Source organism: Cydia pomonella, chromosome 18 (assembly GCF_033807575.1).
Source record: "Cydia pomonella isolate Wapato2018A chromosome 18, ilCydPomo1, whole genome shotgun sequence".
NCBI classification, from domain to species: domain Eukaryota; kingdom Metazoa; phylum Arthropoda; class Insecta; order Lepidoptera; family Tortricidae; genus Cydia; species Cydia pomonella.
Window position 1 is genome coordinate 10,886,723 of NC_084720.1, and position 15,903 is coordinate 10,902,625.

At 40.2% G+C, this 15,903-nt stretch overlaps 1 protein-coding gene across 2 annotated transcripts in view; it reads left to right on the plus strand.

The window, feature by feature from the left end:
- LOC133527395 (synaptic vesicle membrane protein VAT-1 homolog-like) overlaps positions 1-15,903 on the plus strand; it is a 44,837-nt gene that overhangs the window by 11,581 nt on the left and 17,353 nt on the right. For both annotated transcript variants that reach the window (XM_061864378.1, XM_061864379.1), the window contains exon 2: positions 10,741-10,870. In XM_061864378.1, the coding sequence (XP_061720362.1) occupies positions 10,741-10,870 (130 nt within the window). The remainder of the gene's footprint in view (positions 1-10,740; positions 10,871-15,903) is intronic.

The following is a 15,903-nucleotide window of genomic DNA, read 5'->3' on the forward strand; positions in this document are numbered from 1 at the left end:
TTAATTAAGAACTCTTTTCGTTTTATAAGTATAGATTATTAGTAAGTTTGACATGGCATTTTAGACCTTCACATTTTTTTTCTACATAATTTTTTTGATAAGACGTAGCCAGTTTGCATACCCAAAATGTCTGATTTAAACCCTGATACGTCCCCTCATGTCAGTCAAGCTGTACCCGCTGGTCACTTCCTGGCAGGACAATTAACGCGGATGACTGCGACGAATATTTGTAGTATGACGGTTGCTATGTGGGGTGACTAATTAACAATGAGCTTGCAAATGTACATTCCTCCGTCAATTACTTGCTTTTGGTGCCAAAGCACCAACACTTAATAATGCCATCGTCATTGTATGTAAAACCGTTAATAGCTACGAAAAGGTTTAAAATGGTCTTATTTTCCAAGAAATAGTTTGGCTTCGGACTTCACATGCGTTTTAATAGTCCCTAAAGTTTTCAACGCATTGTCAGTAATGAAACGAGATCAAATCTCGATGTAAAGTGTACATTTGAAGCATTAACAGAGTGTTGATCCCTTTGCTGAAATTAGCAGACACCTCGTGCGAACTTTGAGCCGCACCGTTTGCCGACGCCCGACGACTGGCTTACTCACTTAGACAGTCATTTTCTAACTTTTGAATTAATCCATGTTTTAACAGCTTTAGTCAATGCCGTTTTAATTATAGTTCTGTCGCGAAACTTGGCAGGAATAGACGCACAATAAATTTAAATTAAATTTACGAATAACTTAAACCCACTTCACCCAATTTTTAAAGCGTAGATTGTGCCGAATAAAAAAGGCCTTGAACAACATCCTAAAAATACATCTTGGTATTCCGAAAATCACGAATACTTCCGTTTAAGTTTTTTTTGTACCTTTAAGCATGTGTTTAAGTGCCACACAGAAGTAGCACGTGTTGCGCATGCGTATAACAGCTACTCTGAGCCTGACGTGCATACCGGTGCGGGAGTAATACGCGCGAGTATGTAAAGGCAATTATGGCAGATAACGAAATGTACGTCCATTATGATGTATGAAACTGTGACGATTGCCTGCAGCCTCAGGGCTGTCTAAGAAATCTTAATATTTAAAATGTACAATAGTTATTTGTTTTACAAGAGGGCAAAGTTGTTGTTTAATCTCTCGTGCTATTGATACCCGAGCAAGCGAAAGATTCCAAAATTGAACCACTTATTGCTACGCTCGTGGTTCGAAAAGTAGTGTCTTATGTCTATTATTATACATCTCCTAACTGAATATATTAACCGTGGACACTATACCTATGTCTCTGTACTATTGTATACTTGACTTGTGGGATACATACTAGTTATTCTGTAGCATTAGTTTATGAGACTGTTAGCAGTCTAGACGCGATTGATTTATTTAGTATAAATTTCATTTTGACACTTGGAGAGACTTTACACCTCCAAATCTTATTATTATTAGTACTCTGACACTGGGGACCTTTTACATCCCCAGATTTAGCTAACATTTAGTTAACATAAGGAAATAACTCAAAATTTGTATTTAATTACATGTGGATAAATGCAAATTTCTCATCAGTTTTTGAACAACCAAGAGGGCCTTTACCAGCTGGTGTGGTGAATGTGTATGGTAGGTATATGTGTAGGTGTATGTTATCAAAGTCGAAAATCACTCAGATTGCTTGCAGCTGAAAGCTTGCCTTAATTTTTTTATTTCATCCAAATCATGTTGAAGCTGCCACTTAGCTCGTTTGGTGGTTAAAGTTACTAAGACTCCACGTTCAACTTTGCTAGTCATGTTTGGTAGATTCGAGCAAATTTTTATTGGGAGACTTACCATTTTGTTGATTTTGTCAAAGAAGGCCATCTCTTCCTGATGAAAACTCACGATATTTTATGTGGATCAAAAATAAGTATGTGAGCTATGCCGCTCATTTCCGACCTCACCATAGGTGGAATCCGTCAGCCCTAGTCACAGTTCGGCGAGTGTAGAGATCGGAAGCCGATAGAGTTGTCACGCCGCGGTCGCACGCGATACATTGTTTGTATTCACTCTGCTATCCCAAACCGCTAACCGGATATTCTATAAAGCAGGTGCTTGGTCATCCCAAAATTGGTGACTGAATTAGAAAAATAAGCATACTCCTAAGAAGCAAAGGTTGCGTTTGCGCTTTTGAAAAAGTGAAGTCGCGGAAATGATTTTAAACACATGACGGACGCCATACCAGCTTCAAGAAGGATGAAAAAGCCTTCTACTTATGTCATGTTCTTAACTTCAAAGCTAAATTTAGCTCTCGAGTACATGATGACACGGTCGGTTTAGTTTATTTTTTGGACAAGGTTAATTAATTGCGGCTAGACTGTTTAAGTAGAAATGCGGTCCATAAGTCCGGTCACGCTATATGTTTGACATACTAACACAGTTGCATTACCTATTCACGCGACAATTTCCATACTTTACATTCCGTACTTTGATTAAAATAGTAATGGCAGTTCTTCGATCGACATTATTGCAAATGCACGCAAATTGTTAATAACTAGATCATCGCTATCAATCATCATACATATTCAGTACCTATCCACTATTTCTTATGAATTCCCTAAATAATACTTTGTATATAAAAAATACTTTTATGAGAGAAGAACGCTATTATACGTACTTATAAAAATAAATTACCCACTAACTTAACTATCTATGACACAGAAAGGATATGAACGGACTGTACCTACCTATTGTATTAATTATTCACCATAAGTCATATTCAAGCAATTAATAAGACAAGTATGACTAGTATCAGAATTACGCCTTATTCTACGGCAAGGCTGCTAAATAACAAATAAAGTTAGATCGTGTATTACGTTACGTGTATAGCTAACATTGATTCAGCCTGTTCATATTCGTATTATGAGGGAATGAGCAAAGTCAGTTTCCTGTGGCCGTAATAGACGCATAACCATGTGCGTTAACTCGGCAACACGTCGAACCGGAATACAAATGAATCAGAAAGTACATACTAGAGTGAAGAATTTCCTTTTAGTGCATTTGTACTCATGCTAATATGCTGCGAACTATTTATCGCCGTTGAGACTATATGTAGTTATAGTCATATTAATCATGTCATAAGACTTTAGTACAGGGCTGAGTTGGCGGCTAACGTTATCAATATCACGAGTACAAGTCACTACTCTACACGACGCGGCCTATGTCTCCCTATTTTGACAATGCCTTTACAGTCAAAAGAAATCATGTTATGCGTAGTATGCGTTAGGGAAGAACAGTATGCTTCAGATATTTTTGGCCTGTTGTCTGTTAGGCAGTAGAGCTCCTGTATTAAGTAAAGTAAATACTTTTTCACCTCAGCAGCTCGAACAAGCCTACTTTCGTCACTTCAGGGAGTGAGACAAAGTAGCTTTTTAATTTAGTGAAGGCCATGAATACAGGAATATTTCTAAAAGCTTTCGTCATAATGATGATGCCTTTCATTCATGAATGTAAATAAATGTGGTTAACTTTACTAGTTTACATGATGTTGAATTTTTTTAACCTTTAATATGTTCTCACTGAAAGAGAGACTGAGGCGAAAAGTTGTATGTGTCACACGAGAGCAAAGTTATTTTACATCTCGTCTTTTTGAGAGAATCAACACTCGCAAGAAAAACCAACTTTCTTCTCTTGTTCCACAAATAACTATTATGTATCCTTTGCCCCTGCGCTGAAAAAGTACATCTATCTGTCGAAATTTTGCTACTAAGCTTCTTTTCTGCAAGATATCTTTCGGCAGTTTTAAAGCCTATTCATCAACTCTCGTAATTGGACCCAATTATCACTAATTCGCGACTTAATTCCATCCCATGCAAATTTCAAGGACCTACTGGTTTGCTTTACCAATAACACCGCTGTATAACTTGCGATAAACATGTTCCACCGAGAACTTGAAGTATGAAGCTAAAGCCAAACATCCTTCATTATTTACCATTCCATTCTATGTAGCACCCACGGCGCATTACAATGACGTCTCTGAACTAAACATGCCACGCCTTCTCGAATAACGATGCATGATAGTGAAAGATTTACTTTGACATTAGTCCTTTTTCTTCTTTTTAAACCGGTGACGATGGGGCTTATAAATTAAAGTCTTCCGCCGCACAACGTTTTCGATTACATTAACCTTCCCGATTCTGTTGACTGGAATGCTCGTATTGAAAATGAAAGTAGTAAAGTTGGAGATGCAATATCGCGCGGGCGCCAGTGCTGGCTGTAAGGATTTCGCCGAAGCGCAATGGAACGTGACGCTCGACATCCGACTTGCGCAAATGCCTTCACCGTGAACGCTACGAAATTTATACCAACAGAACAGTAACAATCTGCAGTTCCTGGGCTCGCAAAGAAGACAATAATCACAATTTCGACAAGAAAACCACTAGAGTCTACCAACTTACAAGTGTTCATGAATGCTAATTTTAAAGATTTTGTTTCCTGTTAGGTATATAAGTTCGCAGAGGCATAAATACTTTTTCACTTAACTGAACATTGTATTATTGACGTAAATTATCCACTATTCAAAGACGCCTAAGTAATTGAATTTTTAAGTTAAGCGAGCCGCGAACGACTTCAAATTCAATTATCGACTGAATACTACTCAAACCTAGTTACTTTTGTTACAGTAACTAACTTCTTGTAATTATCCTACTAGGTATCTCTTAAACAGGACTGATTGAGTTTTTCAAAAGTTTCCACACCCTTTAGGTATTATTTCAGTTAAATACATATGGATTATATTATTCCAAGAATCATTATTTCCCCTGAGAAACTTATGTGGGTGACCTAGGACCTAGATAGGCTATTGGACTGTAGTGCCGAGGTTAAAAATATCACCCCATGTCGGTGCGGTCGATCGTGTCTGCCTCGCCTACCGGCGGCGCGACGTCGCGACGCCATTTCAACCCCAATGCAATCTACAATTACTCACCCCGCGAGGATTACTCATCCGATATTAAATTGTTTAACGTTGTTTTAACGAAACTTCAGGGTGCCCTGAACATGAACACTGAACTGCAATTAAGAGAAGAGGCAGCTATATGAACGAACTGTCTTATTGTCCGGGTTGTTGGAACTTTTAATGGCTTGTATCGTAGCTTAGAATTTGCCACATCATTGTTTTTCAAAACAACGAAACAAGCGGCTTGATTTTTCGTAATACCCTTTATAAGTGTACCTAAAAAAATTTAGGTGGCAGTAGCATATAACTGGCTTTAATGGGGTTAATTTTATCTAAAAGGATATGGAAATAGCAGGTAATTAAGATAGGCGAAGGAGGACAGGGTTGTTGGCACAAGTCTCATGGTAATTCGCTCAGCGGCTCAGGGAATTGGAACAGTCGGCGACCGGGGGTTGGGCCTTGACACTAGTTTAACTCTTGTTGACACGCAACTAGCAACAACCGCTTACCACGAGTGCCCAAAACTTCAAGCTTAATTTATAATATCGTGATACAAATCAGGAGTTTTGAAACTGTGCGTCGTAAACACGGATTAAAACTTTTATGACAATGCGTCAGTAATTTTACGGATTAATACTCGTAAGTAACAAAAAGTCTCCTACCTGCGTATAAGGCGCGCATTACAGACTATTGTTGTTAAAGGAAGCCATTCAAGTCTGTTGAATACGAGTAAGCGGTCAGGTAGCGTGTGTAAAATTCGATACAAGGCTCGAAAGATTATCTCGGCTTAACATTCCGGAGCAATGTGGGTCCCAGGAATCGTCGATATGGTACAAAGCTTTTTTGATTATAAAACGATAGTGCCCGCGTCCAATTCACCCAATAAAAATCATGCGGGCGCGAACAGGGAACCGAACTAGTATGGCATGGCCATGCGACTCCGATGTCGCCGTAATTATTCGGAATTACGAAGCTTTAATGCATTAATGTTGACTAATGGGGCGGGCGGCTGCGTGTTCCAAGCCCGGGGGGAGCGTGTGCATTATTGACCCTACGCTGCTTTATGCAATCAAACAATATTACAAAATAAAAAATGTGTAAACAAACTACAATTTAATATGATCTAAAGGAAAGTAAATATTACCTTGTTAGAGCAATTCCTACAGGAAATTGATATCTAAGACTCCATTTCCGAACGCTGCAATTCCAAACTTACCTAAATACGTACCTAAATAAGAGCTCCAAACACTCTGAAATCCACGTTATACGATATCCAGTCACAATTGGATCGTAAACACGCGAAACAAATTGGATTGGGAAAACCAAGGAGTTAGGTACACTCGTTACATTGAAGGACTAGGAACCACTGGGTGCATTATATGCGAAGGGGTATTTTTGGCTTAGCTGCCACTTCCTAGTTAGTTAGGTGTGCAATGATTTAACTCCAATTGCTGTTTTAGGGTTTACGGCTCGCACTCGCAGTAAAAGGCGACGTTAAATTTATAATAAAACCGGCCAAGAGCATGTCGGGCCACGCTCAGTGTAGGGTTCCGTAGTTACTCTTCCGTCACAATAAGCTAAACTGGAGCTTAAAGTATAGTAAATTGTTAACCAAGGGATGAAACGGTACCTTTCACCCGAGTTGAACAAATAGGCAAATTTGCATAATCAGTACCTAATTAAAGTAAGTCTTTTTACTATGAAGGGAAAACTTTTTGCGATTACTCAAAAACAGCTAAACTGATCATGTCCGCTATAGTTTTCATTTAATGTCTTTCTTAAGCTCTACTTCCACGATTTTTTTCATATTTTTTGGACCTATGGTTCAAAAGTTAGAGGGGGGGGACACATTTTTTTTTCTTTCGGAGCGATTATCTCCGAATATATTCACTTTACCAAAAAATTTTTCTTGAAAACCGCTATTAGTTTTGAAAGACCTTTCCAACGATACCCCACACTCTAGGGTTGAAGCGAAAAAAAATTTCACCCCTACTTTATGTGTAGGGGAGGTACCCTAAAAAAAATTAAATTTTTAGATTTTATTGTACAACTTTGTCGGCTTTATTGATTTATATATCCATGCCAAATTTCAGCTTTCTAGCACTAACGACCACGGAGCAAAGCCTCGGACAGACAGACAGACAGACAGACAGACAGACAGACAGACGGACATGGCGAAACCATAAGGGTTCCTAGTTGACTACGGAAACCTAAAAAGCGGGGCCTAATTGTTTAAACCACAGTGGCCTATTGCAGTAAAATTAATCGGATATACGTAAACACAACTTGTGACTGTGTTAGTAAATATGAGACTTTTATTCGACATACTAATCGCAGTTTGCAATGCAATTATGATTATGTCAGAAGACAGAACAGCATGTGTTAGCTCAGGCAATGGAAATGAATGACTTGCTCGTAATTAGCTAACAGGGCATAAGAAATTTTTACGTCCCTTCTGATCCCTACCCTTTGAAATTTGAATTTTGTGTTCATTTACATATTCTTGAAAAGCTTTTAAGCTAGTATGCCTCTAATTGTTGATGTCTAAAATCTTTTTGTTTCCTAGATTAATTTTGATTCTATTTGGGATGGGTACCTAACGTTAAAGTACGCTGTGTCATCACCAACATAATTCTCAGAGATTATACGTTCTTAATGTTGTGTATTTTAAGATTTTTAAGTTAGGTACAATTTTTTTAGCGCTCATAAATTAATTCGGCAACTTTAAAAAAAAATCATTGATGTCACGGGGGACCGTAGGGCTGGCTCCTTCCTCGCCCAACGGATCGGCATAGCGATCCAAAGGGGGAATGCAGCCAGCCTTATGGGAACCCTTCCACAGGGCTCTGACCTGGGTGATCTAGCTTAATATAAACATATTGGGCTAGGTCACTCATGTTACCCTTTTTTTTTTAGGTTTGTAGGTAGTTTTAATTTTAGGTTACATTTTATACTAAGTTTGTTATTATTTAAATATATATAATTACTACTACTAAAAGTTGCCCTAAAATTCAACTTTTATACTAAAAACGGCTTTAAATATGTTAAATTAACAAAATATATTTTTTTCTTGATTACTTTTTAATACATCATTTTTTCTTATGCTTACGATATTGTTATGGCTACACTCTATTACTCCGCTCCTGCCTAACGGTTGCTAATTTATAATTTTAATATGCAGGTAGGAAATATGCCAATAATTATGGTAAGATTGACAGTTAATGCAGACATGCAAGTATGCAGGCATACCCTTACAAGTACGCATTGCTATTGAAGACGTAACATAGTAGACGTGTGCTGGACGTTTATTCTCATTAGTTAGAGAGCGATGCAAAAGTCTCAATCTTGGATAGGTAGTGCAATGTGAACTTTTTACCCATAACGACTATACGTTATCAAAGAGCTCTTTTATACTAGTTCTTCCGAGCCATCGACTCGATCGTGCGATTGTTGTGACGCTTCAGCAGACAAGTATAAGTCATACAGACACAGACTAGATGTCGCAAGGGGACAATCGCAAGCCGTATCGATTACGGCGGCCGGCCACTGCGCGGTTTGTGTTTGTAACGCGCGGCACGCACCGCGCCAAACAATCTACAACGTGCATGACTGTTGTTACATATTCATTAATTAACACATCTACTTATATCTGTCGACACCTGAAGGTTGTAATGTGACGAGGAATTTATATCCGCGCACCGGCTGAACGTTATACCTATGGTTTTAGGTGCTAAACAAGATTTAATAATCTTTTACCGATAGTTAGGTTCTGAGAGCATTTAACTGCTACTTGTACTTAGTAACGCACAATTTAGCTCTAATAAAGTAGAAGATTATTTTTCTTAATTAATTAGGTGTTATTGGCCAGATATCTGAAGTGGATATTAAGTTATTAAATTCTCGATTAAAAAAATAAGTACTTATTGTAGTTTCTCTATTGCAACAAATCGCAATTTGTTTGCAATACACTTGAAACAGGTTCCGAAAACAGTTATACGATTTGCCTCTACGGTGCTTCCGATCCGTGCTGCGTGCGTATAAACTAAACACTCGCAATCTGGGGCTATGACGCAGACGCTGCTTTTACTGAATATTTAAGCATATATTATTATCTTTATAGCTCATTCGATCAAATATTCACATCAAATTGAAGAGCGTCAGGAAAAAAACTGGAACACGTTTTATTTACTCGAAGCCCAATAAGAAAAGGGATCTATAAACGTTTTATAACTTTCATAAGTTTCGAATATAGTTTATATTGAAAACAAAAGACGATTCATCATACCATTCATAAATTTAACAGACTTCGCTCTTGTCGATGGACAAATCGCCATTCATGTTGTTTCTCAGCTGTTGTTTCGATTTCCTAATACGAACTTACATTAACCGTATCTTTAGCTTGAGCTTGAGCTACTTATTTTTTATAAACGTATGTACGACTTAGTATAATATGGACTTCCTGTGCACATCGTTCCTTCTATTTTTCCCTCAATTATGTTTATGTACTCATATCGTATCAGATACTCCATGTATTCGAATCTCAATCGTCTCTTCTCATCCACGAAATCTAACAAGTCTGTCTACTCGTCAAAAATGTTCATGAGCGCTGGAGGACCTACCACAAACCTGTCACCATGAAGTCGGGGTGAACTGCTCCTAGGCCTATTATAATTGTCTTATTTACTTATTTTAGTTGTATTATTAATTGTAGACTTTAGTTTAAGTAGCCTAATTTTATTGTACATACCCATGGAATATTATTTCTGGAAAATAAAACATTTCATTTTCATTTCATTTCAAAAATGAGCGATAAACCAACTGACCTACTGGTGTACATGAAGGTGATGTACTTATATGAAGACTTATTACACTGCATAACAATAGTAAGACGCAGTAGGGCCTCCATATAGATGTTGATTGATACGTCAGCGTTAAATATTTAAATGTGGGTATCTTTATGCCACTTGCGCCTCTGGCATAATAACAAATGGCTGCCGCATTCCATGGCCCACTCCGTTAATTACCAGTTTTATTAAATCGTTGCACGATAAAGTTAAACCGAGCGCCTCATGTACGATTAAACAAACAGTGTACTGTGCTGCATTACATACAGCATTACACGATGAGCAACTCTCATTGTGTAGGGCAGTAGCTTGGCTCGTTCCAGATAACTTGAGATTTTGAAGGGTTCATGTTGGATGCTTTAACGCAGTGTTAGTATAGGATCCAACTAATTAATATGCACCGTACGCTCATCTGAAAGTGCCTTTGCTATAAGACAGTCATATTATTGATTAACATGATTTCTTATGTGCAGCGAAAAAGGCAATTTTTTCGCAATCAAAAGAATTAATTATTCGATCCTTATTGCGCAATGCGCGTAAACAAAAGCCGGCCGGGCATTTAAAAGAATTCTGGCTGCGAAATCAAATGTCAAATCTCCAAAGGGTCGAAAACCTAAACCGTAGGTTAAATCTGGGTGTAATCTAAAAAAGGGAATGGCGTGAAACAGTTACATGTTAACATGGCAAGGCAAGGGTTTAATTGTTTCTGTTTCCGTGTATGACGAGTAACCCTTTTTAAACTTAGCAGTATCGTCGCCCTCAATCTCTGAAACAAAAATGTAATCATTTGAAACATAATGGGCTATCCGCATGTAAGATACTCGTATGGAAGGCATTGTTTTTGTGTCGGCGTATGACCAGACAAGCGTACCTATGTATTTATTCCTCATTAGATAAGATTCTTTATCCCACCTTATTTTAAGGCATATTTTCCCTTGTATTGTTTACTGACGAGTCGTCTCCATTGTTCCAGTGGCCTCAACTTCCAGGATCTGATCGTGCGACAAGGAGCCATCGACTCGCCACCCAAGACCCCCTTCATCCTCGGCTTCGAGTGTGCGGGAGAGATCGAACAGGTTGGCGAGGGCGTCACCAATTTCAAGGTACGATTTTGTTTCAGGTAGTCCGAATACATCTTTATATTGTTTAGTGAACTAGTGCCCAAGTGTCCGTGCTTACATTTCTTTCTTTCTCGGGTCATAAGCTCTAAACTAAGCTAAGCTGGTCTGTTTCTGAAAATTTGATTTATTTTCTGATAATGACTTATATTTAGGCGGAGACGGGTCCCGTATTTGTAGCCTGGTTAAAATTTGTGTTTTACTAGGCAAATTGAGTTTCTTTGTCTTCAGAGGCCTTTAAATAAAGCCGTCTTGGTGCTATCTAGCTTTTCCCAGTAGTTACCACTGGTAAAATATGGGGGAAAATTTCCCAGTAGGTAGTTACCATTGGTCTCCGTACGACATTTTTTTATTGCGTCTTATGTGTATATTTATAACGATGGGCACATATTGTATGTACACATACCTTAATTTATTTGTTTAAAGTCAATTATCATGCACCACGCCCTTTTGTGTCGCCGGAGTCGGAAAATCAAAATAACTTGAGCAAGCCGATTAAACCAAGTTATTAACGTACTTAAGGCTCAGCAAATAACTCAGTAATTTTAATGTCAATTACCAAACTAACACTTATCAAGGTAAGCAAATGGATGAATGCAAATAAAAGACGTTTTCATTATAAATATGTACAATGCATGAACAATGTATTGTCAAAGACAAGTATCTAATTAGTGAACAAGTAAAGTGAAAATGTTCGGATTGATTCGCGTCTTCTTAATTGTTGTACTTAGATTGCGCTATCACTCACTCGCCACTTACTTAGCGAATTATCAGACCCATATAATTTATATAGCACTTTTACCTTCGCAATCTTAGTATCCAAGCTATCTTAGGCAGTTGAAACAGTAGAGATATGCTTAAAGGTGTCAGATAGAATAAGCTAATGCAATAAAACCACCATCTGTTACGACTGCTATAATTCATTAATTCCTACTGGATTTCGTATTTTAATGAAATCCAAACGCATAACTTTTCAAAGAAAAAATAAGCTTACGCCGACTATAGCCTTACGAACTATGCCAATCTTTATTTTTACCTTGTCTCTCATCCAGTAATCGCCACGCGTGGGGGACCACACTTGCATATTTACTCCAAGTCGGTGATAAATCAAAACCAATAAGCATACTAATACCACTTAACACCACCTAATTAGTTGCGCTAGGTATTTATATGTATATAGACAGCTATTAACCTAGGAATGTTTTTCTCACTGCACCCACGATAATAAACTTCGCTCACTTATTTCATAAGCTGTTAGCAACGAATGAAGAATTAAGTCCGCACTTTGGTTAGTTGTTTTGCGTAATAAACTAATAAAGCATAAAGAAGTCGATATCTAAATATGTATATCAATCAATATAAACAACCTTCTTTGAAAACAAATATTTTGTCGGTTTTTTTCTATTTTAAAGGCGTAATTAGGTTGGTATCTTTGTGTTCTTATTTGGGAATATTTTTTATAGATTAAAATACCTAACAATTTTTTGAATATTTGGTAGCAATTTATCCGACGCAGGAAACCTTTTCATCGCATAATAACTGATAACTACCTAACTTAAATGGAGTTTCTCTCTTGTAATTCGGAATCAATTAATTAACAGTAAAACTAAAATACGTAATTGGGAAAATAACAGGATAGCTGAAGATAATATCAATGTTAGCGGCAGCGGACATGGATATCAATTAAAACGTTAGTGCAGCCTATGTTTTAAGATTTTATCTATATACTTGGTCGTTACGGTAGTTGTTCAATAGCGAGAGAGTGGACTGTAATTCGAAAAAGGGGGGCGATAGGGAATGAAATTTAGGGGCCGGTTGAGCAAGAAAGTTGTGAGATATTAAGATTAGAATGTTAAATTAAAACTAAAATGTGAAATAGTGTAGGGCGAAGTTACCTTTCAGTCCGGGAGTTGTGGGGCTGAATCGTTGGTCGCCGTTGAAGACCGCTGGTGGTGATTCTGGCTGTCCTTGTCGCCAGCTAGAAGTAAGCTCAGAACCGTTACCTTGAGTCGTCCAACTTAGACCTCGGATTTTCCACTTCGCGGATGTGCCTGGTGTCCTTCGTCCACACAACACTGAGTCTAAATGCTAGAGACGTGATTGGCAGTAGTGCTTTCAATAAGTTGCGAAAATTAGCGAGAACGACGAAATACGATGTTAACTAGTGGTAGGTTGATGACACACTGACTCTGACGTGTCTATGACAGAGCAATATTCAAATTCCAACTGTGAGCTGGTGTTGCCACAGTAAATACGAGAAAATCTTATAGAATACAAGGCCAAAGCTGGACATTCCGCCCACCAAAATGCATTTGTATTTTGACTAAGCGAAAAGAACAATAAAAGTGAAACAAGTGCGATAATATTAAAGCTAAACGAAGAATGGACAACACAAATGTAGCGCATTAAAGCGACTACGCAGGTAGTGGACACAGCTTGACCACAGGCCGTTTGTACAACCCTGTGGCAGTGCGCACAGTAACCACACGACAGATCCCGTCAGATCCGGGGTGTGTGTCGATAATGCGACCCAGGGGCCACTTCATTGGGCTCGTCTGCTCGTTCACAACGAGCACAAGTGTGCCAACTTGGACGTTAGGGTGTCTGTCGTGCCACTTCATCCGCTGCTGGAGAGTATGCATATACTCCTTCGACCATTTGTTCCAGAAGTCCTGGTGCATCTTCTGAAGCAACTTCCAGCGTTGGAGAGGGCTAACCCGAACGTCTGAGAAATCTTCCTCAGGTACGACCGATAGGGGTTCCGTGGTGAGGAAATGACCCGGTGTCAAGGCCGACAGGTCGTTGGGGTCGGTGCTGAGAGGAGTGAGTGGCCTGGAGTTGAGTAAAGCCTCGACTTGGGCTAAGATCGTCGAGAATTCCTCGTATGTCAACCTTTGGTTCCCGACGACACGCGACAAGTGTGTTTTAACAGCTTTAATTCCAGCTTCAGCGAGTCCTGAAAAATGTGGGCTACCCGGCGGGTTGAACTCGAAGTTGATTGTATGGTGTGCGGCAGCATCCTTCACTAAGCGTTGCAGGATGTTGTTCGCACCGACAAAATTTTTACCTTGGTCAGACACTAACCGGCTGCACCGACCACGACGAGCGACGAAACGCCGAAGTGCGGCGAGAAAAGCATCCGAGGACAACTCGGTGACGAGCTCGGTATGAATGGCCTTTGTTGCGGTACAGACAAAGACGCAAATATAACCTTTGTACGTCTTGTTACCACGTCCGCGACCGAGAGCGATGTCGAAAGGCCCACCAAAGTCAACCGCTGCGCTCGAGAAAGCCTTCAGCTGGGATATTCGATACGATGGTAAGTCGCCCATGAATGGCGCAGGAGCACCCGGTGGCCGAACCCGAAAGCACTTCATGCACTTCGATACGACTGCATAAATAGCCCGTTTCGGACACATAATCCAGAAATGTTGCGCTAGCAAGTTATGAAGTGTTTGGATGCCTGGATGCATGATAATCATCAATAAGAAGGAAGATCAGCCGATTGTCGCGAGGTAGAAGCAAAGGATGCTTCACGTCGAACTCGAGAGAAGCTCGCGACAGGCGACCGCCCACCCTCAAGAGACCCGCGTCATCCATGAATGGGGACAGTTTTCTGAACGCTTTTGGGAGAGAGTTCGAATGATTGTTCAAAATGATTTCGATTTCCTGAGCGAAGCTGCGCTGCTGCACGAAGCGTACAAGAACCATGAGTGCCTGCTTTATTTCGAAAGATGTTAAAGGACCGCGTAGCCACTTCCCGGCCGTTTTTCGGTTCTTCGCGTTATTCGCGAAGCGACAACAATAGGCTAAAACACGTTGAAGTGTTCTTAACGACGAAAACTTCTCCAGTAAGTTGTCGATTAGTGCATTGTCGTTGGACACTACGAGGACTGTAATCTTTTGCTCATCATGGAGAACGTCCCTATCTGGCATCAGCACTGACTTAGGCCAGCTCTCAGTGGGGTGCCTGAGCCAATCAGGCCCGTTCCACCAGCAAGTTTGGTTGACTAAATCTTGGGGAAGCAAACCACGCGATCCGCAGTCGGCTGGATTGTCAGTGGTTCTGACATGATGCCAAGAATCGGGAGGAATAACGTCTTGGATATGACTCACACGGTTGGCCACGAACGTTTTCCACCTGGACGGACACGACTTAATCCAGGTCAACGTCACACTTGAGTCCGACCATGCAAAGATTCTGTCAACCGAGTGGAAAGGCTTCAAAGCCTCCACGACCGAAGCCATCAAGTCAGACAGCAGAACCGCTGCGAGCAATTCGAGACGCGGCACCGACAATTTACGCAATGGCGCGACCTTGGACTTAGCACACACGAGCTGGACGTCGACGTCACCCTCCTCAGTTACTGTACGGCAGTAGATTACGGCACAGAAGCCACGTTCTGACGCGTCACAAAATCCGTGGAGATGTAGCACGTCGAATTTCCCGACTAAACGGCGTGGCACAGCTACAGCACTCAGCGACGAGAGTTGAGTTTTGAATTCCTGCCATTCCAGCCTGATGCTTTCCGGGACATCTCCATCCCAGGAAACGCCCGAAACCCAAAGCAATTGCATCAGATACTTGGCGAGAAATGTTACAGGCGAGAGGAAACCTAATGGATCGAAGATTCTAGCTATCTCCGACAGAATGGTGCGCTTAGTGCACCGACCGTTAGGAGCAGCGGCGACACGAAACCGGAAAGAATCTGATTGAGGTTGCCATAGCAAGCCCAATATCTTTAGAGAAATGTCAGTCATTTCTTCGAAATGTTTAAAGTCTTCCGAGTACAGATCAGAAGACGGAAGACTCTCCAAGAACTCACTACTATTGGAGGTCCACTTCCTGAGGTGGAAACCCCCCGACGACAATATTTTCGTAAGGTCCACCTGAAGTAAACGCGCCTGCTCGACAGAATCCGCTCCGGTGACGACGTCGTCGACGTAGATGTCACGAGCGAGAACAGTTGAACCACTTGGGTATGCGGCTGCAGAATCATTGGCAAGTTGAGCCATTG